Genomic DNA, 21,700 nt, shown 5'->3' with positions numbered 1-21,700 from the left:
TCTTTAGAAAAAAAAAATTAACGAGATGGAGCTGACGCTCGAGGCCGTGGCCACGGACACCTTCCGCCGCGACTTCTTCCTGCGCTGCTTCCCGGAGCGAGAGGCGCAGGCGCTGGAGCTGCGCTTCGCCTTCCTGCACCGCGTGCGCCAGTACAAGCGGCTCGTGGGCAGACGCGACCTGCTCCCGCGCGCCGTACGTCCCAATGTTAACGGTAAAGAAAAAAATCCTTCAACTATATTTATTTATTTTATTTATTGTTTCATCCCAGGCCAAGGACATCGCGGCCTCGTACCTGCAGCAGGTCGAGTCCACCAACCAGCTGCTGCTGCCTCCAGCCGCCGAGCCGCTGCGCGCGCGCGTGCTGGCCGCCGTGGCTGCGGGGCACTGCCCGCTGGGCCTGTTCAATGGGGTGGAGACGCTCGTGCGCGAGCTCATGACACGCGACGCCTTCCCGCAGTTCCTGCGCAGCCGCGAGTACTCGGAGCTGTGCGACGCGCTGAGGTCACGACGCGAGCTGCCGTTGGCTGAGGTGCTGGTGGACGCCAGACGCACGCAGTTCCTCATGAGGTTCCTGACCGACCAGTTCCCGGGGGAGGAGGGCAACCTCCGCTTCTGGGTGCACGTGCAGACGCGCTTCCTGCCTCTGATCCAGACCACGCTCTTCTCCGTGGCGCTTTTCGAGGAGGTGCAGCGGCACGTGAGGCACGTGTTCAACAGGTTCTTGGTGGGGGAGGGCGAGGCGGCGGAGGGCAGTGCAGCCACGCGCGTGTCGGAGACTGTGCGCCGCGCGACGCTGCAGCAGATCATGAAGCTGCAGAGCGAGCCGTTCTCCCCTCCACGCTACGCTAACCTGTTCCGGGCTGCGCAGGACTGTGTGTGGGAGTGGCTGCAGACCGACGTGTACCAGAAGTTCCGCATGTCGAGTTTGTATGTGGTGCTGGTGGTGGAGACGGAAGACCTGGAGACCGACCAGCAACTGCGACGGCTGAGTGAGCACGTGCAAGCGACTGTGAAGAAAAGCGCGACAATGCGTCATGAAAGACAAAGCGAAACGATACCGAAGCTGGCGAGGCGGAAGAGCGAAGCGCAACTCAAGGCCAACGCTGTGCTCGTTCCCATCAAGCGGCCCTCGCCTCCGAATTTGTGGGGGCAAGGAGTGCAGTGCAATCGCCATAGCTTTCACCGAGTTCTCGTAGTCCAAGAGCTAACGCGCCTTGGAATCCACAGCATCTCGAGTGCTGCTGTCTCTCTTCCAGCCAGCGTTGGTGAAGATGCCAATCAAGCGACCTATGAGTTGTTTTGCACTGGAGATGAGCGGGAAGCTGCAACGGAAACTCATCCAGCGTACCTGGTAATGTGTTTGGATCGATGTGGTGCAATGAATGGTTTCTCACACATTCTATTTTGTGGGAATTTATGCTGACAGAACTACTGGATGAAGAATGTGCATGTAGCAACGAGTGGGAATCCTAGCTCTCCTTCAGGACGTGCCGGTATGTACACCAATGGTTGTTGATGGATCGTTTCAAATGCTAATCATTTTGTGTGTTTAGCAATATCTCCGAAACCTTCGTTCCATGACTTCGTTGTGCCTACGGACAAGGAAGGGCAGGGCTCCGGTCAATACTTATTTGGAGTTTGTCTGACCCTGTGGCGGCAGAAGCCCACACCCGGCTTGTCAGTCAGCTCTCCGACGAATGATCTCATTACGGATTCAAACGAGAAAGGGAATTCTGATCAGTACTGCCCGCAAGTTTTGTCCGTGTTGACAACTACGCCGATGCAAATGAGAAGTCGTAGACTTTTGCTACAGTTGGCGTCAGTTGAATTGGTACGATAACAAAGTTTGAAAATGTGCTGCACGTTTAACTGACTGAGGTGATCTTGGATGCCACAGGAGAAATTGACGGAGGAAGCTGTTTCCAAGCTAGTGTCTTCGGTATGCACAGCAAGACTTTCCGGTAATTCGCGACCGCTTCTGAGCCCCAAATACAGCGGATTTTGTTTGGAGTCGGGCCTCCGCACAGCCGAGATACCGCTGTGTACTGTATTCAAGGAGATCAGCTCCCAGGTACGCGCAGATCTTCAGATTTCAGCGTCAGGGAGGCTCTGACAAGTCGTTTATCTTGTGCTCCAAGACGCTCATTAGTATTCTAGCGTCCATCCTTGTTGGTAAGTCTATCATTCTCGTGTCAGAACGCTCAGCAGCTTTAATATCTGTTGCGGAGGCTACGAGAGAGTTGCTCAAGCCATTCGAATGGATGGTACGCATTCGCACTAAGTCGAGCTGAGTGTTTGCGCGAGGCTGATCTCTGATGTTTGTATTTCCGAACCCATGCAGCACTTTTATGTTCCGTTTTGCCCTGTGCGAACATGCTCCGAGCTGCGTGATGCTGGTCTTTTCTCAGACGTGAACTCGTCGCCGTTTCTCCTCGGCTGCGAAGGAACGATAACGTACCAAAAGAAGGACTCCGGGGTGGATCAGCGCTTCCGAATCCGTTCGTATTGTGCTTATTTTTGTCTGTAATGAGTTTAACGATGCTTGAAGCTAACGAACTCGTTCCATACCAATAACCAGGGAACAGTGTGTACACTACTCACAAAGTTTCGCTTCATGTGCAACCTCCGGCTACGGCGACGCCGAACGAGTATCCACCCGAGCTTCTGCAAACGACAGCGGTCATCATCGACATCGACTCGGATGATATCTACGTTCCGGAGAAAGTGGACATCCCAGAGCTGCCTCGTAGGTTACCTGCTTGTTCGCTGTATCATGGTTATCACAAAATGCGCTAATATTTGTCTATTGAACTTGAGCAGAGTCACTTCTTCGGTTTCTGGAAAGTATGCTAAGTGAAGCACTCCACAGCTCGCGTATTACTCAAGCGGATTCGCATCTCTTTGGCCCAAGCAAAGCTCCCAGCTTCATAGGCGAAATGCTTCAGCAAGTAAAGGACGTTACACCAGACGAACCGAGCGCGGAGATAGCACCCAGCCAACTCGAGCAGCCTCCTCTTTCACTGGACGGCAAGGCGCGCCTTGCGCTCGTGTGGTTCCTTGAGGCTCTCTTCGGCGACGTCGTGTACTACTTTTGCTTTTTCCACCAGAACTTCGAGGTGGAGTCACCAACGGCAGCCGACACCGACGAGTTTCTTCTGTTCGAGGTGGACTCGTTCCTGGATGCCCACACGGAGCTCGGATGCCGCGATTTCTTCCGCCAGTGCTTCAACACCGAGGTAAGCTGCTTGCTTGTGTTTGAAAGTCCACGCCAACGTACAAAGTCTCCTCTTGCTTAATCCCGCTCCGTGCAGCTTTTCCGTAAATTTATCCTCGCCCAGCACATGCAGTTTTCGTTCTCGGCTGACAGCGAGTCCCTCGAGCCAAGCATTGAGTCAGGTGAAGCAGCGCTGCAAGTAGATCCAGAGATCCCGCGAGACAGCGCGCCCGACGCATTCATCTAGATAGCTTACAGTTTAATACACAGCATCTCGATCAGCCTTATATCGTCACTTTTGTTGTCGGTTTGCTTTCGTTGTACGTCTCGAGCTCGTCCAGACTCACGAAGGTGAACTTGCGGGTGAGCTCGGGCAGCGCCGTCTTCAAGACGTTGATCGTCCACAAGCGGTCGTGTACAATAATGACCGAGCCGCAGCTCGTGCGCGTTCTCAGGTGCATCGAGTTCATCGCCTCGGAGCGGATCTGCGCGTCGTGCGGGTAGACGCTGCCCAGGCAGATGCGGTAGCCGTGGCGCGCCGTGATCTCCCTCATGGGCGTCGTGAACCAGCCCGAAGCCGGGCGCATCCACTTGCCTCTGGGTCTCATGGCGTCCTCCTTGTCCGTCATCTTGCTAGAGTCGTCTAGCACGGGGCGCACTGCGTCGGGGCCTATCTCCTCTAGCAGCAGCTGCTGCGTCTCGAGCGGCTCGGGCGACTCGTCGTCGGGCGAGGGCTGGAACTCGCCGATGGCGCGGTCGCACTCCTGCAGCTTCTGCTCGAAAACGTGCAGCTCGTCCAGGATGCTGGCGCGGTCCTCCGTGAGGTGGTTGGCCAGCGCGTGGCCCTCGCGCACGATGCGGCGCAGCACGTCCTCGTTGCCCGGGATGCGGCCCGAGATGATGAAGAAGGTGGCGCGCACCTGGTGCTCGCGCAGCACGTCGAGGATCGCGGGCGTGGAGGGCGACGGCGCGTCGTCGATGGTCAGCGAGCACACGCGCGACGAGGTGCGCACGCTCCAGAGCACGGACGGGTGCGAGTTCCACTCGACCAGGCGCAGCAGCCAGCGCGGCAGCAGGTACACGGACGTGAGGAAGGCGCTGGCGGCCACGAGGAGGCACAGGCCCGCGATCTGCGCCGCGCCGGAGGCGGACACAGCGTCGCTAGGTGCGTCCACGGGCCCAGCGAGGCACACGCGGCTAAGCAGCAGCGAGACGGAGGCGACGCGCAGCAGCATCGATGGGGTCAGTGGGTGAGTGTTGAAGTGTGAGATCGGAGAGGTATTGATAGGGTATGCTTCATGAGAGGAGAGTGTTTGTATCGGTGGATATTCTAGTTGAGAAGTCGTCTGGATTTTTGTAAGTGGGCAATACGATATCGCAGATGAGGGTTTGTTTTGTGTACAACCTGTGTGCCAGGCGCAAAAGACACGCATCACCAGATTGTAGCGATAAGCGAAACGTTAGCGCGACAACCTGATGGTGCTGTTGTGTGGGCTCGGCGCGCTGTGTATCTTGGCTGATGACTGCTGAAAGTACGGGCTCACTTGGCTGCAATGACGGAGGGGAAGACAACAGCAAGTGACGGACAGAGCTACAGAAATGCAAATGTGTTGGGATTACTCGAGCATCACTTCGCGCGACGGGGGAAGAGGCGAATCCGATCTACCAAACGCATCCGACCGAGCTGTCTACAGGAACTTGGACACGCCGTCCTCGATGGACTCGAGGGACAGCTCCGAGGCGTCGGTGGCCGTGAGGTGGATGCCCACACCCATGAGCACGCGCTTGATGGCCTCCTTGGACGAGGCGTACAGCATCTTGGACTTGATGCGGGCCGTGTCAGGCGACCTGAACGAAACACGACGTAGCAACAACACGTGGCGGTTAGAGAGGGCTGCTCAAAAGCAAGGGGAGAGCTTCACAGTCTTTGCAGAGACTGCTGCTTTTGCTGCTGCGCGTACCAGGAGAGGAAGACGATCTTGCTCGTGGGGCGGCCGTCCTTCGTGGTCAGGTCAAGGTCCACCAGGGCGTACCGGCAGTCGTTGGTGATCTGCGCGAGCTTGTCGGCCATGTCCTGGTACGACTCACTGCTGGGGCCCGTGGACTCGATCACGATCTCCGAGTCGTCCACGATCTTGTAGATGAAGTAGCGGTAGTCGTGCGGGGCGCGCTTCAGCTTGAAGTCGTTGAACTGCGTGATGACCTCATCATCGACACCGACACCGGACGACTGCGGATGGCAGCGGAGCGAGAGGGAGGGGGGAAAGAGAGGGGAAGTAGAGCGTCAGCGTCTGCTTCTGTCTGAGCAGGGGGGCGCTGCCGAGAGGAGGAGAGGAGACGCACCATGGCAAATTGACTGACTGGGGCGAACTGGAGCTTGGAGCTGCTGAGCCTTGAGCTGAGTTTTGGTTTGTGTGCCTGAAAGGCGGGAGAAAATCAATCCCCCCTGGTTGTGCGGTATGGGCGCTTTCGTCCTGGTTAAAGTATGCAAATCAGATGTCAACCCTCCCGCTATGGTGTGCACCACACGAGCGTATCCATCTCATTTCGTTGAATCGTCTGACGTGGCAGCAACACCACCCCAGAGGCAGCATTAGTCGAGCCCTGCAAGGTCTCCGCTACTTGTCCCTCTCCTACGCCCTCCACTGCACCGCCGCCAGCGCCACTTTAGCACCCTTGGCCAGCAGCGCGTTCTCGTCCTGCATGAGCGTGCGCAGCCTCAGCGTCGTGGCCGGCACGTCCAGCAGCCTACGCGCCGCCGGCAGCGCCGTGATCACCGCCACCAGCTTGGTCGTGTGCAGCTGCAGCGGCACCTTGTTGGCCTGCAGCAGCTGATTCACGGGCGCGAGCCCCTCGTTGGCCACGATCTGCCGCTTGATCTCGTCGTTCGCCGCCAGGCTCATGAGCGCGCCGGCGCTGGCGGACGCCACTTGCCACTGCGGGTCCGTCAGCAGCGCGCACAGCTTGGGCACGACGCCGCCGTGCTCCACCACGGCCTTGCGCGCCTTGTCCGCGAAGCCAAACGCCGCCAGCGTATCGCACGCCGCCGCGCGTACCTCAGAGTTGGGCGAGTGCAGCCGCTTAGCGCACTGCGCCACCGCCCCCAGCTCTAGCGCGCGGAACGTCGTGGCGTCCACGCCGTCGTTCGCCAGGTTCTTGAGCAGCTTGAGCGCACGGATCCGCAGCGCGTCGTTCAGACGACAGCCCTTGAGCTGGTCCAGCACCACTGGGAGGTACCTGGCGCTTGAGAGTTGACGAGCCCCCGTGAACGACGCAGACAACAGCAGCAGCGCGTCGTAGAGGTGCTGGCACGTGCGCTTGTTGGCGGCAGCCGCGAAGACGGGCTTGATCCGCGTGATCGTCTCACCCTTCAGAAGTTCCGCCTGGCCGCATGGAGACTCGGCCATGACGCTCAGCACGCGCGCAGAAAGCTCTTGTAGTTCAGCGTCGCTTTCGCTTAGCTGCCTGGGGGCTGCTGAGGCGTCCCCATCATGGACACCGCCAGTGATCCCGCCTTCAACGAGCTCGAGAAGACCGTGCTTCATCGACACGACCAGCTCCTGAGGCAGCTTCAGCACGGACGCCAAGGCCTCCAGCACGCGACGACGCAGGACGGGCTCGCCTTCCTCCAGAGCATGCAAAATGTGCGGGTGGTTCTCCACGCCAAAGGCCTCACTAACGCGTTCGTACGGCGCCTCCTTGACGTCATATTTCACCGACACGAGCGTCAAGTGCTGCGGTGTTGAGCGCTTGTGCAGCAAGGAGCCCTGCGCTCGCAGGTGCTTGACAGCCCCAACTGAGGCGGCAGCTGCTGCAGGCGTTTGCGGTCGCCGCTGCATACTGATATGTCCGTGGGTTTACCTAGTAGCGACGCTTCACGGGAAGTTACTTGGAAGTGTTACGGGGCTCGCTGTGCAGCCGCTGCTCGTGGAGGCAATGGAGGCACCAGCTTAGACTGCAACGCTTTGAGAGGAATCGGGCTCTTGATTTGGGCCGAGGTGCCGCTGGACGCAGTTAACGCGGAGAGCGACAGAGGCGTGAAGGGGTTCTTCATCTTGGGGAACATCGGCGGCGGCGTGAACTCGGCTGACTGCACGCGAGCATCCGCTTCCTCGCCCTGCTCGTCGTCCAAAGCATCACTTGGGGGCAGTATCGGCTCGATCGTCCCCATCTCGATGTAGCTGGCACTGGGGCTCACTTCAATGGCGTATCCAGGGTACGAGATTGTTCTTGGTGCATGAGGCACCACCGGAGCAGCACTGCGCGTCAACACAAGCACGGTGCAGATCTGCGTTGGGGGTAGCGGTCCGCTCTGGTCACGGTGCAGAAAGCTGCGGTCATTCTGCCACGATTCAGCGGCGGGCGATTGCGTTGCTCTGGGCAGTGAAGCTGAGGAGGCAGCGGCGTCCTCCTTCTCGACAACTCGGTACAGCAGTGACGACAGGCGACGCTCGCGCGGGTCGTTGGCGTTTGCGAACTGGGCGAGCTTCGAGAGCAGATCCACGCACATGCTCTCGACACAGGGGCCCAGTGTGGCGTCAACGTGCTGCTGCTGCTCCAAGTGCTCCAGGAACTCCAGCACGGAGGCCAGTACGCCCTGCGATGCCAACACAGATGAAACGCCAGGCTTCTGGGCCAAGAGACCGAAGGTGGCGACGCAGTTCATCCTGACGAACATCGACGAGCTACCACCCATAAGCAGCACGAGGTGGCGGACAGCGCCTCCACGCAGCAGCAGCTTGCTGTTGCCCGGTGCAATGGCCAGCTTTCGCAGCACGGCCGAGCACATTGTGTGCGCTTCTGAAGACGACGCCAACTCGGGCAAACACAAGGAGAGGACGAGTGGCAGGACGCCCCGAGACAGCAGCACGTGCGAGTTGACCCGCCCCAGGAAGAGGTTGCACGTCGCCAGCGCCACATTCTCGCGGCATAGCTTCCCTCCCAGCGCGAACAGCTCGCACAATAACGTCGTCGCAGGCTCGGAGCTCAGCACGTCGTGGCAGTCACTAGACGTCGAGATGTTGCGTAGAATCCCTGCACACAGTGCTGCAGTCTTCGGTTCATCCCCATTGGATGTGGTCTCGTGCTGGTTCGTTATCGCCACCTTCAGCGATGGGATGACGACGTTCATCGGGATGTGCATGAGCAGATTGGCGTCGCACGTGAGGTTGTAGAGACATCGCAGCAGCAGCGTCTGAGTGTGCCCCTTTGCCTGCAGCAGGAGAGCTGGAAGTGCTGTGCCTAGCGGAGGGTGGACAAGCAGCAGTGCTGGTCGCGTGACACTGTGCAACGATAGCAGGTGCAGCAAGACAGCGCAGCTCAGGGCGCAGCTCGTAATCTCAGTGTTGCTAGCTTCAGCAGCGCGATGCAGTTCCTCTTGTTCGGCAACATGTACGAGATACGTGATGACACGCATGGTTGCTGCTTCTGCATACGCTCCAGCTGCCGCGTCGTTGTCGTCTGACGAGCAGTTCTGGAAGATCAGCACGAGTAGCTCGGCCACATTTCCTGCCACTTCGGCCTCCTTCTCCGACTCAATCAGCGCAACAAGGTGAGATAGAACGCCGATTTTCAGGAGCACAGCTGCGCTGGCAGCGTCGGCGAGCAGATTGACGAGGCCCTTCAAGACCGTCACCTTGGTGGAGCAAACGTCATTGCAGCGGAGTATTTGCAACAGCGAAGCTACCGTGCTAGGCTTGGCGATCAGCCCGGCACGCGCTGACGAATGCGTGGCGAGCACGCAGAAGGCGTCCGAGAGGATAGCGTAGTCCCTGGGCTCCATCGCGTCCGTGAAGATCCCGAAGGCCCAAAGCAGGCCGTCGTCACACAAGCGCTGCATCGCCGCTGCCTTTGCAACGCGCAGCAGGTTCAACACGGCTTTGAGGCACACTCGTCGGGTCTCCGGGTCATTCGACTTAACGCAGGCAAGAACAAGCAGAGCCCGAAGCGCGCCAAGCTTTACCAGGGATTCCACATGTGCGACTTCGGCAGACAAGTTGCACAGGGTAACGGCGCACGCTCGACGCACAGCCTCCTCGGGAGCGGCAGCCAGCAACGTCAGAGCCTTAATAACACCACCGCGCAGTAGTGGCGCGCCAACCGCTCTATCCTGCGACAACAAGGCGTACGTGTGCACGCACAGCCGCAGAGTTTCGTCATCCTCGGATCCAGCTAGCACTGCCAGCGCGTTGAGAAGGCCGTGCTCCACCATTGCAAGGCGATACTCTGTCACGCTCGCGAAGCGTGTGAGGCACGCAGCACACGCTGCTTGCAATGCCCCTCGGTTAGACTTGGCGTCAGCGTCCTCAGCGACATCCCTACTTTTGGTAATATGATCCCTGCGCGTACAAACCTCGACCACAACGGGGAAGATCCGGTCCATGAGCCTCAGTACTTCGTCCCGAGTGAGCGAGTGACCATCGAACAGAATGCAGACTGTGTTGAAGCACATACTCTGCGCTTCAACATCTCCATCTCGTGCCAAGCGCTGCAGCAGAAAGCCGCCTTTGTCGTCTGTCGTCGCGTAGGCGGTAGCGAGGAGCAAGTGGTGCACCTCGTATTCCATGCACAGACTGAAAAAGCTCCCGCCCAGCAGCGTGAGAATGTGGCGGTCTTTCGAGATAGCCCCTACCTGGCTCAGCCGTTCGTGGGCGAGCTTGGCAACCTCCACCTTGGGGTATCGGAACGACAAGTTGAACAGGAGCACCATCTGCAGACGCACCTGCGTACTGTCAACTGGGAAGCCTGAATACGCTACGTGCCTGTACATTTGCTCTAGGAGCTGGGGTTCGTCCAGTAATTCATCCAGCTCTAGCGGAGACGACCTTGACGACAGTGCAGCCGTGCGGTGATTCGAGGTCTCGAGTTTGGAATCGTCCGACTCGTTCCACGACAAAATGCTCGCTAGTGCAAAGAGCACGTATCGGGACATGGCTGCGGACGTAGAAGGCGAGACACTGTCCGCGCCTGCACTCTCGTGCTGGAAAGCGAGGAGGAAGTGGACAACGCTCTCGCCAACACCCTGGATGTTGTCGGGTGCGGAGAGTAAGATGGCGATCAAGCGGTATATTAACAGCAGCACTCCTGGCCGTCGTTGGGCACTTGTGCCAAGCGCAGCCAACGCTTCCAGAGCCCCCGCGTTGCCCATAAGCTCTGGGGCGTGTGCTTCGCGTGTGAGGCAGATCAGCGTTCCTAGCGCGCAGATGACGTACTCCTCACTTGCAGCAAGACCGAGACGAGGAAGCTCCTCCACCACAGCGCGCACACAATCACCAGTCCGAACCAGAGCCCGACGACACGCCCCACTCTCCACCAGATTCCAGAGCGCAGCGAGCGAGTTGAGACGCGCAGCTTCGCTCTGCTGGCATCCGACCAGCACCCGCAGCAATGAGGCAGCCTCAGGCTCAACCAGCTTCACGTGGTTCATCCGCGTACACGCCAAGTTGTAAACAGCTCGGCTGATCGTCTCGCGGTTGCGCGCATCCTTCCCATGCTCTGCGAGTGCATGAACGGCGTCGTCCACGCGCGGATACGCGTACTGAGGGCACGACAGATTGAAGACGGCGAAGGTGCAAGCTCGCTCCGCTAATACCGACGTTCGTCGCTGCTTCAGCAGACAGTCGAGGGCCTTGTCCTTGATGAACCCGCTCTCGCTTCCATCCTCGATCGTGAGGTTGGCCAGGGTGCCCACGCAGTTCGGCAGTAGGAGCTTCTCGTGAGTGCGCGCTGAGGAGAGCGCAAGTGCCGACAACAGCGATAGGGCGTTGTGCGACAGAAGCATGGCCCGGCCTTCGGGCTCGCAGGACAAATGGCCCAGTGTGGCCACGCATGCCCCAAGCGTAGCCACGTCCTTGGAGCGACACAGCGCCATGACACTCGGCACGACGTTGTCATTGAGCAGTGCTATATGAAGCGAGTGGTTGACCGCCATAGCCTCCACAGCCAGAGCATATTGTCGCTTGCGGTTGCTCTTGGGCTTGGACTTGTTCGCGTTCGCGTTCGCGTCTACGGCCTTGGGGCTGATAGACAGCACCACGGGACTGACTTCTCGTTCGGGTTGCTGCTGCGATGCTGGCTTCGTAGGAGTCACGGGGGCCAACTTGACGGGGTGAAGCTTGTAGTTGGCCCCAACACGCGCAGACAAAGGCTGCTTCTCCTTCCGAGATGCTGGCAGCCGTGACATGTAGAGCCCCGCGTCTGTGTACTCGCCATGCTGCGCAAACACGTCGCCATGGTACTGGAAGGGCAACTTGCGCTGAAGCTCGGGCCTTGCGCGTGGCACGTCTTCATCCGCCACAAAGTAGTCGCGCCTGCGTTGCGGGGAAGGCTGTTCCAGCACGGGCTCGAGCGAGTGGCGAGAGGGCGGCCTGAACGACGAGCTAGTAGTGCCCGGCGCGCGAGAGAGCCCCAGCTCGGCCATGGCGTGGGAATGTAGTAAGTGCTGCTTTGCCCTTGACAGACCTAGAGACCCAAAATAGTCAACTGCATACATGGAGGCAATGAACGCATGACAAGCAAATACAAACGCAAATTCATTTCGACGTTACCTCTTTGTTTGAGTCAAAGTTTGTGTCTGCACCAGCCCTCAGCACTTGGAATCACGTCGAAGGAGAGGAAGTACCCGTTTATGCTGGCGAGATGTGATGAAGTTGTGTGAGGATCCTCATGCCGCTTAGTCGAAGACGTCGTCGAGTGCCTCGCCCAGCAGCATTCCGCCCAGCACACCGGCGCCGACACCCATCGCCATCTGCCCGGTGCTCATGCCGCCACCGCCGCCGTGGCGGTAGCCTCCGCCATAGCCACCGCCGTATCCACGCGGAGAGCCGTGGTGGTGATGGTGGTGGTGGCCGTACGGAGATCCTCCCTGGACGACCATGACCGGAGGGCCAGCCGCGTAAGCCACCGTGGCCGGGGGCGGGGCCGCGTAGCCGTAAGCCGGCTGCGGAGGCGGCGGGGGAGGGTAGTACGGCTGCTGCGCGTACTGCGGCGGCGGCGGGTGAGCGTAGTGCGGCGGCGGAGGCTGCGAGTACTGCGGGGGCGGCTGCTGGTAGTACGGCTGCTGCGGCGGGTACTGCTGGGGCGCGGACGTGGCGGCCACAGCAGCGGCAGCCACTGCGGCAGTAGTAGCAGCGCTACTAGAGGCCGGGTACGCGCTGGAGGCCGGGTACGCGCTGGAGGCCGGGTACTGCTGGGCGGCCGGGTAGCCGGGAGCTGCCGACTGCTGCGGGTACGGGTAGGCCTGCTTGGGGGCCTTCTCGGTGGAAGCCACGGGGGCAGCAGCGGACGGCTGCGCTCCCCGGCCCTTGTACTGGACGCGCAGGTTGATCTCGCCCGCGCGCTTGGAGCCGTTGTTGAGCGTGTACCACTGGTCCACGACGCTGCCGCTGAGGAACATGCTGACGGGCAGGCGGCACTCGCCGATGAGCGTGCTGGACGTGAAGTTCTTGTCCTTGACCTCGACGACGAGCTGGTCCAGCTGCGGGTCCACGACGGAGAAGACGAAGACCTCGTTCCACACGGGCGTCTTGTCTGTGGCAACAGGAGGAGGCGGTTAGCTACCAGGTGCAAGTACAGAGAGGGCCTTTGGGCACTCACGTCCGTTGTCGTGCACGCGCGTCTTGAAGCTCTTGCTGCGCAGCGCGAGCTTGCAGTAGGGGTCCTGCTTGCCGAAGGTCTGCTTGTCCAGCAGGTTTCGCGCCGAGCACGCGCGCACGTGCAGCTCCATGGCTATGGCGGGGGCTAACTAGGAGGCGAAAAGAGAGGAAGAGTCCGACGCCGCTTTTCTGAGTGTGGGCAAGAGAGAATGATGTTGTAGGTACGCAATCAAAATCCAGCTGGAAGAGGTCACAATTCTGAAAAATGAGTCACAGTTCCGAGTATGAAATGTGAATCGGTTTACTGAGGGTATTCAGTTATAAAGGTTGGAAGCAACGTTAGTGCTGCTACGCAGGACTCCTCTTGGTACCTACAGTAACCGGTAGGATACCCATCACACCGGTGGGACCCCAGTGCCGCACTGGGCCCTCCAAATGTTTATATGCGTGGGTAGTTTGAGCTGGTATGAGTCATCGAACCGGATGGAGTGAAGTACCGTAATCTAGGTGTGAAGTGTCACGCCCCAACTGCAGACTAATCTCAAGATCATGATAAAAGCAACATGCAGAGTCAGATACCAAGTGAGCTAATGCGCTGGATTACCTGGGTAAAGCCAAATCTTCTTCTCTGTAAATGCACAGATCTACGATGTCGTCGTCCCAGCAAACACCACCTACCTCAGTATCGATCCTTGACAGGCCCTCCAGGGAAGCTACAAGTTCGTCGTCTACCTCGTCTGGCTGCACAGGCATACTCGGCGTGATTTCACACCCGTTGAATAGATTGCCAATGTGCTTGAAACCACCTTTCACTGTAGTTGAGCTACGACCGGCCCATGCTGCGTGCAGCCACCTCAGCACACGCTGACGACCGGGCGCTTTAAGTGCCATCTCTTTTCCATCACTGCGCACGAGCACCTTTGCACACTGTGCTTTCAGATTTACCGCCCAAGCCGCTCGCATCCCATCTTTAAGTGGCTTGTTCCAAGCGATGTCAGCACGTTGACAACTGTGAGTGTAACCCGGGGTACTTGTTGCAGCACCACGTTTTACTCGACCGCATAAGCGACGATTTCAGCGGTCCAGTGAGCGCTGAAATCGTCCCAGATCAACATGACGGGGTCGGCTTCGCGGCTTTGATGTCCAAAGAAGTGCTGCAGCAAGTACATCGACACATCCGAATTCCACCACACTTTGCCATTCGAAAAGATAGTTGTGTTGGTCTCCCGCTGTAGGTTCTCCATCTCAGGCCACATTCCCCGGTTGAACCCGTGCCACAAGCGAGTGTTCTCTTCGCGTGTCGCCTCAACTTTTGACGGGCGCGTTTTGACAACAACCCAGGGATCATACTTTTGACCGGATTTGTCCTCAAGGAGCATCGCCGTAAGCTCTTTACAGGGGAACAACTTCCAGCAACGCGACTTTGATTTTGTGGTGTAGAATCCCGCGGGGAAGAAGATGCAAAGGCGAACGCGGGCGATGAAACTCGACGCGGTTGATGGCACGCGACGCGATTGATGGGGGCGACGCGCGGCGGAGATCGACGGGAAAAGTCGACGCGGATGATGAGCCGTGAGACACGGCGCCAAGATCCAGCGCGACGCGTAATCATTCAACGGGTCGACCAGCGCGCCCGTCTCTGCAAAACGCGCCGAACATAATCCCCGCCGACCAAAACACGCCGAGGCAAGATCGTGATTACGTTACGCAAATCAGGTTGAAGGACGGTAGCGCAAGCATGACAGAAGTAGGGATTGGCTCAGAACGGTAGGCTTAGCAAGCAATAGTACAGAGTAGCCAGTAGCAAGGGCATAGGATACAGTAAGGACTCAGTCCCGAAATTTCTCTGAACCACTCAGACCTCTCCTCTTCGGATGATCGTCACGGTTCCAGGGGAACCACCACGCGCCGGCAAGCAGAGCTGTCCCGATATCGCGGCCCCCCGTCGTTGGTTGGTTCGGGTGCTCACCCCCCACAGACCCGTGCTGGAACAAAGGCACATTAAACGTATACCGTTTAGGGGAGCCCGATAACGCGAAGGACGCACTGGCCCGATAACCGCCGTGCACAAGACCCCCGTGTAGACCCGATAACGCCACATAAGCCCCAGGAAACGGCGGCCTGATAACGACAAGGAAACGCCGACTCAATAACGCCGCACGCCCGAGGCTCGACACCCTACGACAAGGAACAAGCGTCAACACAAGACCCCCCCAACTCTGAAGCCTGCGAAGACTTGGGTCTGTATTATAAATTACTCGACGTGACCGCGATCAAGATGCACCGAGTTTGAGCGAGACTGGCCCCGCGAGATTTCTGCGAGGCCGCTACTCCACAATTTTCTCGATGAGGGCCATTCCAACCAAGCTCTATTCCATATCCTCCAAGTCAAATTCTTCCTGCTGCTCGTGTGCTTCTGATAACAGCGCGTCTACCGAATAACCTACGCGCCGCATCACGACATGTGCGCGGATGAGCGACGACGTCTCCCTTTCTCCTTCATGCACACAGGCTCTCAAGTGACGTAGCACCGGAGGTCCAGTCGCTGTTGTTAGCTCCACCTTGGTGAAAATCATATGCCGCACAGCTCTGATCGGCTTATTCCCAAAAGTCGCGGCCATGAGGTTCCTCTCATCAGTTTCAGTTGAACATCATTCCGCTGCAATTCTCGAACCAGGCCCCGACAGACCACCACAATGTCTGCTTCAGTGTCCAGCAGGATCTCTTCCACCGTCACGGCTTCTTCGATCAGGACCGCCGCACACGGTGATCTCGATCCTTGCCTACAAGCGAGTTAATACTGCTGCCGCTTGCCGCTCGCATCTGTTCACGTCACTCAATTCGGTTCACGCCCACAAATCAGCTCCGCTGCTTCAACCGGCCGAGCACTAGGGCAACCCTTGATGCGATGTTCCGTGCTGGTGCATTTCAAGCACGGTCAGGACTATACCGGCGCCCTCTTCGCGCTGGGACCGCTAGTTTTCGGTGCCGGCGGCTTACTTCTGGGCGACTGACCTTGTACACCGCTATTCCGAGTTGCTCCTTCTCCCTTTTGGCTTGGACCACCAAATCCAGTCCCTCGCTTGTTCTGCACCGCGATAGGCAGTTCCCAGTGATTATATTCTTTGCAGCTGGTTCACAACCATACGGCAAATACGACAATATCGTTTAGCAGTGGTTTGCTCGATTCCTTCTCCACGTTCTTCTACACGACGGATTTAAACTGATCAGTCGCCAACGCATCAGGCCCTGGTTCAAGTGCCAGAATCTGTTCTGTACTGAAATCTAAACGACTGCTTACTGGTCAAAAGTTAGACGGTACACTGTACCATTTTCGTAGATCTGTGTTCTGGGGAAACCGTTTTCAGAACACCGGATCCACTTGTTCTGTAGCGGGAACGTTTGTTCTGGAGACTCGAGCCTTCCTTCTGATCGCGTCGTGCACAATTTGAATGGACAAAAGGACAGTGGCGGTCGTGTGTGCCGTGGTGGCGAGTGCATGCGCGACGGCAGCAGCAGTAGCCTCTGGGGACAAGCGCGGGCATGGCAGCGAGCGCTGCTGTGTCTCTACGTTCAGCAGCACTACGTTTGAGCAGGCTTTGGAGGCTAAGGAGACGGATTAGTTCCGTAAGAAACTCCGCTGTGACAAGGCCTCGTTCTTGCTAATCTACCGTGCCATCTACGCAGCATGCCCCGAAAAGGCTGCGGCCAACGCCAAGCCCAAGCTCATCAAGCGTGTCGCCCTCGTCATGTACTATCTCGCTCAGGGGGTCAGATGGACCAAGCGGGGATACCGTTAGGCATCTCGCACACTCATTCGGTTGTTTATATTAACGAAATGCTAGATGTAGAATGGCTACACGCTAGATATGCATGCCGACTGAGCAGGAACTAGAGTCTGTAGAGCTTGGGTTTGAGGCTATAACCGGGCTCACGAACGTCGTCGGTGCTATCGACGGCACCCTAGTGCCCATTCAACGCCCCAAGTACTTGGAAGGATGGTACTGCAGAAAGATGTTTCCTGCTGTCAACGTTCGAGCCGTCGTGGACCACGTAGGTTCTTTCAGGTCGCTCTCTATTCGTGCTGGCTCTAACAATGACCAGTCGCTATGGAACGGATCGGCCGTCAAGAAACGGTAAGATATTATCACTTACAACTTATTTGCCTCTTAACTAATAATTATTTTCTTTATTTTTATATAGGCTCTCCACATACGTTCCTGCTGGCCGTCATCTCCTGGGCGACGCTGGTTACAAGCTGTGGAATCACCTGCTTACTCCGTATCCAGAGGCCGATGCTGTCACGGATCGCAGAAAGCGCGTCTACAATGGTGTGCATTCTCGCACCAGGATAGTGGTTGAATGTGCTTTTGGTCGGCTCAAGAATCGGTTTCGTATCCTGCTGTCGAAGCTCCAGCAGAAAACCTCGCGAGGTGTTTGCCGAGTAATTGTCGCTAGTGTTGTGCTCCATAACCTACTCATCCTAGTACAGGATTCGCAGCGCATCGATGGACGTGACCCCCTATTGGTTGACGCTCCTCGCATAGTCCATGAGGATGCAACCGACCCCGAGTTGCCAATATCGCATGCTCAAGGAGTTGCCAAGCGAAACGGCATCGCCGACATTTTGATAGGCAAGTTTTAGCTACATTATAAATAAGCTCAATGCAGATCTAGATTCCCGACACTTGCTTCTACTGATGCGCTAATTGCTGCATAATGGCCAATTGCATTTGCATAATGCGCTGGTTTTCCTCGAGTTGAAGCTGCAGCAACGCCGTCTGCTGCTTGACCGCTTGCGCTAACTCTTCTACGGCTTCGGAAGATGATGGAGCGGGGGCCATCGAAGCTGCAAGGACTTCTAGGCCGCTTTGCATCGCTGACGCCAGCTGCACGATCGGCTGCTTTGATTTCGTTGGTGCCGCCTCCGTGTTTGCCGCTGGAGTAGCGTCCTCCTCGTTTTCTTCAAGCTACGAGTCGAACAATACCTCACCGCTGATGCCTTCATGCGGTGAAAATGCATCATGCAAAATGGCCCAGAGCTCTTCATCAATCTCTCGTTGACTAGGGTTGTTTCCTGTTTGCGTTAACTCGCGCCGTTCCTTTCGATACATACGCTTCAACTTCCGGTACTTAGAGAAGACCTACATGCAACGCAAACGCAAAAAAATTAGGAGTCGTCAATTGCATAAGATGTAGCTATTTCACTTTTACCTGCTCTTGCTGGATCACCATGCCCAGCGATTGAGAAATGACGTTGGCAAATAGCTGCCACGCCAACGCCATCTTTACATTGGTGTAGGCGGCCTCCAGCCGGCGCTTCACCTGGTCGTCGTGGAACCTCAGACGCAGGAGCTCGGCAACCATATCGTTGGTCCACTTGACGCGGCGGTTTGCCTTGGTCTTGCCATACTTGGCTGATAGCGATGCCCGGGCGGTCGCTGCAGGGCTGCGGTGCAGGCGGATCGGAAGGAGAATCAGGAATATCGTCAGAGGGCGCCATGGCTCAGTGTCGGTCGAATCTAGAGTGAGGGAAATGGAGCAGGCACAATTGTCTCCGCTTGTCGGATGGCTGCCCGCCAGTCAGCACTTGGACTTGTCACAGAACACCGGACTAAACTGCCGGGTGCACCGATGGACTAGCGCAGCTTAGCCTAAACCTGGTACTTTTAATTTCTCGTGGCGCGCGCTGCCACCTGGACCAGTGCCTTAATGAGATAGCGCACTACCTTCTTCGGGTCCGACTTGATCAACCACTACATGTTCTCCTTTTCAAGGAACTGATACAGCTGATGCAACAGCATCGAGACCCGCGAGTTTGTGTCCGTCTGCTTGGTGTCCACCTTCAGACTGCTGACCAGGATAGCCTTCATCTTCTCGAAGTCGACGAAGCGTGCACAGCGACCGTTGACAGACCGACTCTTCCACTAGTGAAAGGCACTAAAACTAGTGATTTGCACAGCCCGAAACTTCGTCTTGCGCAGCTCGAAGTAGATTGAAAAGTGGGAAAATATATTGGCTTTCAGCAACTAGCTACGACGCCGCCCATTCTTCCTAGCGTCTGCCCTCCTGGATGTCGCCTAGCCTGTTGTGGCTTGCTGTAGCTCCTGTTTGCTGGAAGTCTGCTCTTCTGGATATCACCTAGCTGCTGTAGCTCCTTGTAGTCATGCATAATGGCGTGTCACGTTCCCTGGGGGTGCCACTCGCCCCCCCAGCCTGTCCTAGCATCACCCGTCGCCTGTTATGTGGCTTCGCCGGGCGACCAAGCAGCAGCAGCGCCCGAGGCGTTGACAGCCTTCCCTACCACCAAAGCAGCCCCCCCCCCTCCGAACACAGCCGCTGGCAGTTCTGCAAACGTGTGGTGAAGGATGCCGGATAAAAACGCCAGCACCAGCACCTACTCCAAGCCCCAAGATGAGCGATGACATGAACCTTGCTGGGGGAATGAAGTCTAGCCGAGGCGAGAAAGGATCAAAGACCAAGAGAGAAGACCGTCTGCGCTGGACGAATGAGATGGTGACCGAGTTGCGGCGACTACGCTTTGTTAACGGATAGGTAAACCATCGCCTCGAGACAGCGGGTAACAAAATCAAAAATTCGCTCGCTTGACAACGTTTTACTAGTCTATTTTCGCAATCAGTCGGAATGACCATCAAGCAAGAACATGTATAATGATCCACTACTGCATGTAATTTCACCAAGCAAAAATAATTTGTGGTATTGGACGTTGGTGTTGTTGTAGGTCTAGCAAACGTATCGAAAGTTCAAGTGCATTTAAACGAAGGAAACATGCAAAGCTAACCGAACGGGCAACAACAGCTATGTAAGGGAAGTCGACAATAGTCTATGGGCCATTTTGAACGATGCATTCGCGTCCCGCGCCGGTCTTAGTCGCGAGGTGATTTTGGGCACTAATCTGGACAACGACGATGATGCCAGTGCGGAAAAATCGGAAGCTTCAGCAAAGTCAAACGCAGAAGACTTGCCCCCCCCCGTTATTCAGCTCGCTTCGGCTCTGCACAGCGGAATCGAGACGAGCGCGGCTTCGATGGGTAATCGAGAGGAAGGTGGCAGCCAGTTCCAAGAATCGACAGCTATGCTACAGCGGCAGCACGAACCGACACGGCGCTTTCGGGAGATGCAGCTGCAATTATTGAAGCGGTTTGTTGACCGACAGTAACCCAGCGCAGGAGCTGATGCATAACGAATGCGTTAATACACGGGCAGTTTACAGTTTAATTCTTTAGTTTGAGTATACCAGCAAGGTTGTGACAACGTCCTCTTTTACTGTTTGGTTAAGAGCTGCCCAGACCCGCTAAATATCAGCTTGGTCATCGCGTTTGGCTATTCCTTCTAAGTTGGGTTCCGCTTGCTCTTGATGACGGCAATCGTCTTGTACAGATGGAGGCTGCACACGCAGCATTGGATCTAACCCATCGGCAACTTTGGAGTTGAGGAGTGAGTTGAAAGCCTAAACGAAGTCAGAGGGCCCGGGCGAGGGAGTCTGGAAGACGTTGCCTGATAAGGATGAATATCGTTAAATCTCCGACCTTACTTAAATTTTGTATTCCCTTTAATAGCCAATCACAGCACGTTTGATGGATTTAGACCAATCATAGTGTTTTCATGACCGCATTTCGACCAATCGACGCCAAAAGGGTTAGGTGGGTCCGCTCTCCGACATACCGGAAGCGCAAAATATGTATATATGTGCATACAGACTCTAAGATAAAAGCATATCACACGCATATTGTCATCTTCTCCGACCTCTCTGACCTGTACCGTTATTTTGGTACACATGCTGTCTGTTACAGTAGAAATACCGCATAGCACACGGAGCGCGCGGATAATACATGTAAATGCGAGCGCCATAGGCGAGCGGCTACGGGACGCGTGCATTAATAGTTAAGGATTTTCTGGTAACATGTACAAAAATCCTTAACGTCGACCGTACACGCTCCCGGATAGCATTCTCATCGTACGATTCATCTGCCTCCATGGCGATATGGTGCTCAACATGGGAATCGAGAAAAGCGTCTAAGCGTTCAATACCCCACTCGCACAGGCGCTGTTGACGCTTTATCATAGACAGCGTTATCTTCACAGAGGACAATGGCATGTTAGCGTTGGGAGTACACCTGGCACCACAGAACGCGTGAAATACCTTCGAGGCTTTCAGGGACGCTTGCATCCACGCGTAGATGTGACTCGAGTCTTCGTCATTCTGAAACTGCGCATACATCTCGTAGAGCGGAAGGGCGGCTAGAAATGCGTCTACATGGTTCGTAGACCTGAATCTAGGCTCGTAAACCTGTTGCATAATAACATTTGTTAGACTACGCCTCGGAACTCAAGTAATTCGCATACCCACTCGGTCGTGTGAAGGTTTACGTACTGACTGGAGGGTGTGAAAATCAAGGAACCCCTGATGCCATTGAAATCTCTCCAACGTCTAGTCATAGATCGGAATTGTGCCATCGTGAAGCCCACTGAAATACCAAAGATACGTGCACGTACCTCCCCTACAGACATCGGTTTGCCATAACTTTTCTTGTTGTTTGACGCTGTTCGGTTGACATCCGGCGTGAAAGCCTGTTGTATGCAAGCAGGACGGTTAAATATCAAATAGCCACCACAAGTACGACATAGATGCGCACCGGAACAGCCTCGTAGGTGTAGTTAGGGTCCGAGAGAACAAAGTAGGAGGAGCGGTCGAACTCGGTATCTTGATCGCTGAGCTGCCCTTGGCTCTCGGAGCACCCTCGCGCTGTGAGCTCCTGTTGGTTCGAGCGCTCGTTGTCATCGCTGCTGCTGCCGCCCAGAGTGCTGCTGCTGTCGGCCGCCGTGTCGTCGGTGTACATACTTGTGTCGGCCATGATCTTCTCGGAGAAG

At 56.6% G+C, this 21,700-nt stretch overlaps 11 protein-coding genes across 11 annotated transcripts; 5 read left to right on the top strand and 6 right to left on the bottom strand.

Annotated features, from left to right (window-relative positions):
• Positions 1-25: 25 nt before the first annotated feature.
• On the top strand, positions 26-1,356 carry PHYSODRAFT_313943 (hypothetical protein; the record flags this gene model as incomplete). The annotated part of the gene is made up of 3 exons (XM_009526478.1): positions 26-193; positions 270-1,112; positions 1,258-1,356. 3 exons carry the CDS (start codon positions 26-28, stop codon positions 1,354-1,356), a joined length of 1,110 nt encoding a protein of 369 aa, XP_009524773.1.
• Positions 1,357-2,231: 875 nt separating this feature from the next.
• Positions 2,232-3,511, top strand: PHYSODRAFT_285688 (hypothetical protein). The gene is made up of 5 exons (XM_009526477.1): positions 2,232-2,265; positions 2,343-2,499; positions 2,580-2,747; positions 2,822-3,237; positions 3,313-3,511. The coding sequence occupies exons 1-5, from the start codon at positions 2,263-2,265 to the stop codon at positions 3,460-3,462; spliced, it is 894 nt and encodes a 297-aa protein (XP_009524772.1). The 5' UTR covers positions 2,232-2,262; the 3' UTR covers positions 3,463-3,511.
• An 18-nt stretch (positions 3,512-3,529) lies between these two features.
• PHYSODRAFT_444636 (hypothetical protein) lies at positions 3,530-4,369 on the bottom strand (the record flags this gene model as incomplete). The annotated part of the gene is made up of 2 exons (XM_009526476.1): positions 3,530-3,805; positions 3,866-4,369. Coding segments are annotated over 2 exons (780 nt in total), but the record flags the coding sequence as incomplete, so codon positions are not given.
• A 430-nt stretch (positions 4,370-4,799) lies between these two features.
• On the bottom strand, positions 4,800-5,609 carry PHYSODRAFT_354436 (hypothetical protein). The gene is made up of 3 exons (XM_009526475.1): positions 5,559-5,609; positions 5,177-5,445; positions 4,800-5,063 (listed from the first exon to the last, which is right to left on the bottom strand). Exons 1-3 carry the CDS (start codon positions 5,559-5,561, stop codon positions 4,904-4,906), a joined length of 432 nt encoding a protein of 143 aa, XP_009524770.1. The 5' UTR covers positions 5,562-5,609; the 3' UTR covers positions 4,800-4,903.
• Positions 5,610-5,848: 239 nt separating this feature from the next.
• On the bottom strand, positions 5,849-6,622 carry PHYSODRAFT_490809 (hypothetical protein; the record flags this gene model as incomplete). The annotated part of the gene is made up of 1 exon (XM_009526474.1): positions 5,849-6,622. The coding sequence occupies one exon, from the start codon at positions 6,620-6,622 to the stop codon at positions 5,849-5,851; it is 774 nt and encodes a 257-aa protein (XP_009524769.1).
• Positions 6,623-7,113: 491 nt separating this feature from the next.
• PHYSODRAFT_490226 (hypothetical protein) lies at positions 7,114-11,634 on the bottom strand (the record flags this gene model as incomplete). The annotated part of the gene is made up of 1 exon (XM_009526473.1): positions 7,114-11,634. One exon carries the CDS (start codon positions 11,632-11,634, stop codon positions 7,114-7,116), a length of 4,521 nt encoding a protein of 1,506 aa, XP_009524768.1.
• A 975-nt stretch (positions 11,635-12,609) lies between these two features.
• Positions 12,610-12,939, bottom strand: PHYSODRAFT_489948 (hypothetical protein; the record flags this gene model as incomplete). Its single annotated transcript, XM_009526472.1, has 2 exons — positions 12,610-12,743; positions 12,810-12,939. Coding segments are annotated over 2 exons (264 nt in total), but the record flags the coding sequence as incomplete, so codon positions are not given.
• Positions 12,940-16,431: 3,492 nt separating this feature from the next.
• On the top strand, positions 16,432-16,608 carry PHYSODRAFT_492162 (hypothetical protein; the record flags this gene model as incomplete). The annotated part of the gene is made up of 1 exon (XM_009526471.1): positions 16,432-16,608. A coding segment is annotated over one exon (177 nt), but the record flags the coding sequence as incomplete, so codon positions are not given.
• Positions 16,609-17,078: 470 nt separating this feature from the next.
• Positions 17,079-17,453, top strand: PHYSODRAFT_490505 (hypothetical protein; the record flags this gene model as incomplete). The annotated part of the gene is made up of 1 exon (XM_009526470.1): positions 17,079-17,453. A coding segment is annotated over one exon (375 nt), but the record flags the coding sequence as incomplete, so codon positions are not given.
• Positions 17,454-17,778: 325 nt separating this feature from the next.
• On the bottom strand, positions 17,779-18,175 carry PHYSODRAFT_490365 (hypothetical protein; the record flags this gene model as incomplete). Its single annotated transcript, XM_009526469.1, has 2 exons — positions 17,779-17,952; positions 18,017-18,175. 2 exons carry the CDS (start codon positions 18,173-18,175, stop codon positions 17,779-17,781), a joined length of 333 nt encoding a protein of 110 aa, XP_009524764.1.
• Positions 18,176-19,589: 1,414 nt separating this feature from the next.
• On the top strand, positions 19,590-19,988 carry PHYSODRAFT_489195 (hypothetical protein; the record flags this gene model as incomplete). The annotated part of the gene is made up of 2 exons (XM_009526468.1): positions 19,590-19,774; positions 19,883-19,988. Coding segments are annotated over 2 exons (291 nt in total), but the record flags the coding sequence as incomplete, so codon positions are not given.
• Positions 19,989-21,700: the final 1,712 nt, after the last annotated feature.

The sequence above is a fragment of the Phytophthora sojae genome, assembly GCF_000149755.1.
Source record: "Phytophthora sojae unplaced genomic scaffold PHYSOscaffold_3, whole genome shotgun sequence".
Lineage (NCBI taxonomy): Eukaryota > Oomycota > Peronosporomycetes > Peronosporales > Peronosporaceae > Phytophthora > Phytophthora sojae.
Note: the sequence above shows the minus strand (reverse complement) of the source record. Positions and strands in the feature narration are given on the sequence as shown.

What these genes read in the sequence shown, in the direction of transcription:
- PHYSODRAFT_285688 (XM_009526477.1), top strand. An exon ending in GGACATCCCAGAGCTGCCTC is followed by an intron (nt 2,748 to 2,821) that starts GTAGGTTACCTG and finishes GAACTTGAGCAG; the next exon opens with AGTCACTTCTTCGGTTTCTG. An exon ending in GCCAGTGCTTCAACACCGAG is followed by an intron (nt 3,238 to 3,312) that starts GTAAGCTGCTTG and finishes CGCTCCGTGCAG; the next exon opens with CTTTTCCGTAAATTTATCCT.
- PHYSODRAFT_354436 (XM_009526475.1), bottom strand. An exon ending in AAGATCGTCTTCCTCTCCTG is followed by an intron (nt 5,064 to 5,176) that starts GTACGCGCAGCA and finishes TGTTTCGTTCAG; the next exon opens with GTCGCCTGACACGGCCCGCA.